This window comes from Tarenaya hassleriana, unplaced genomic scaffold (assembly GCF_000463585.1).
Source record: "Tarenaya hassleriana unplaced genomic scaffold, ASM46358v1 Cleome43, whole genome shotgun sequence".
Taxonomy (NCBI): Eukaryota; Viridiplantae; Streptophyta; class Magnoliopsida; order Brassicales; family Cleomaceae; genus Tarenaya; species Tarenaya hassleriana.
The window spans coordinates 323,129-324,295 of record NW_010967059.1 but is presented as its reverse complement, the minus strand read 5'-3'; the positions used below and the strand labels follow the sequence as shown (position 1 = coordinate 324,295).

Sequence of the window (1,167 nt, the reverse complement as noted above, 5' to 3'; positions counted from 1 at the left end):
GTATACCACTTTTCGGACATGTCTTGAGAAATATTTTATTCATTGATACTAATTGACTTAGTTGTATAATTCATGATTTGATATTGTATGTGTGTGTTTATGATCTAATTGAACTTTGATTCGTTAAACATTTACTCAATTCAAATCTTTTATAATTATATATATATATATATATTGAATTTCCGTTGCGCTGGGCTTGGATTTGATTATTTTCAAATTTAATTTTAATTCTTTACAAAAAAAATCGTTCGTATGTTAAAACACATATACTAATGAAGTATCACTGTCATCATGATGTGAACTTTATAAACACGAAAGCAAATGAAGCACTTCACCTAAATATCGTCATGATTTTTCACTTTATATTTCATAGCATTTCTTTTATAAAATATCAAATCATAGAGTAAAATATAATACAAATGATTAAAAAATACTAGTATTACACAAGATCATACCATCTTCTTGCACCCATAAATACCCCATCACCCCTTCCTCAACCATGTGCTCCTCTCACCTCCCTCTCTCTCTCTCTCCTCCCACAGACGAAAACATAGTTCTCTGTCTAATTTCTCTTCTCTCATCAGAGGAAGAAGAACAAACCAGAAGCAATGGCGAAGGACGTGGCGGAACAAGGGTCGTTCTCCGGCAAGGATTACCACGATCCACCGCCGGCTCCGGTGTTCGACACGGCGGAGCTGGGGAAGTGGTCTTTCTACAGAGCTGTGATCGCAGAGTTCATAGCGACTCTTCTCTTCCTCTACATCACCGTCTTGACCGTCATCGGCTACAAGAGCCAGACCGACGCCACCCTCAACGCCGGTGCTGATCAGTGCGGCGGTGTCGGAATCTTGGGTATTGCTTGGGCCTTCGGTGGCATGATCTTCATCCTCGTCTACTGCACCGGCGGAATCTCTGGTTCGTATTCTTCTTCTTCTTCACAACCTGATAAACCCTAAAAAGTTTAGTTCGGACCAACTATGTAAACAAAATGTGGGAATTGGCAGGAGGGCACATAAATCCGGCGGTGACCTTCGGGCTGTTGCTGGCGAGGAAAGTGTCGCTGGTGAGAGCAGTGATGTACATTGTGGCTCAATGCCTTGGAGCCATCTGCGGTGTGGGTTTGGTCAAAGCCTTCCAGAGCTCTTATTACAGCCGCTACGGCGGGCG

At 42.0% G+C, this 1,167-nt stretch overlaps 1 protein-coding gene across 1 annotated transcript in view; it reads left to right on the top strand.

Moving 5' to 3' along the window:
• Nucleotides 1–496: 496 nt before the first annotated feature.
• Nucleotides 497–1,167, top strand: part of LOC104825226 (probable aquaporin PIP2-5) — a 2,325-nt gene continuing 1,654 nt past the window's right edge. Inside the window, exons 1-2 of the mRNA XM_010557516.2 lie at nt 497–915; nt 1,005–1,149. Coding sequence (XP_010555818.1) covers nt 609–915; nt 1,005–1,149 — 452 coding nt within the window. The 5' untranslated portion in view covers nt 497–608. The remainder of the gene's footprint in view (nt 916–1,004; nt 1,150–1,167) is intronic.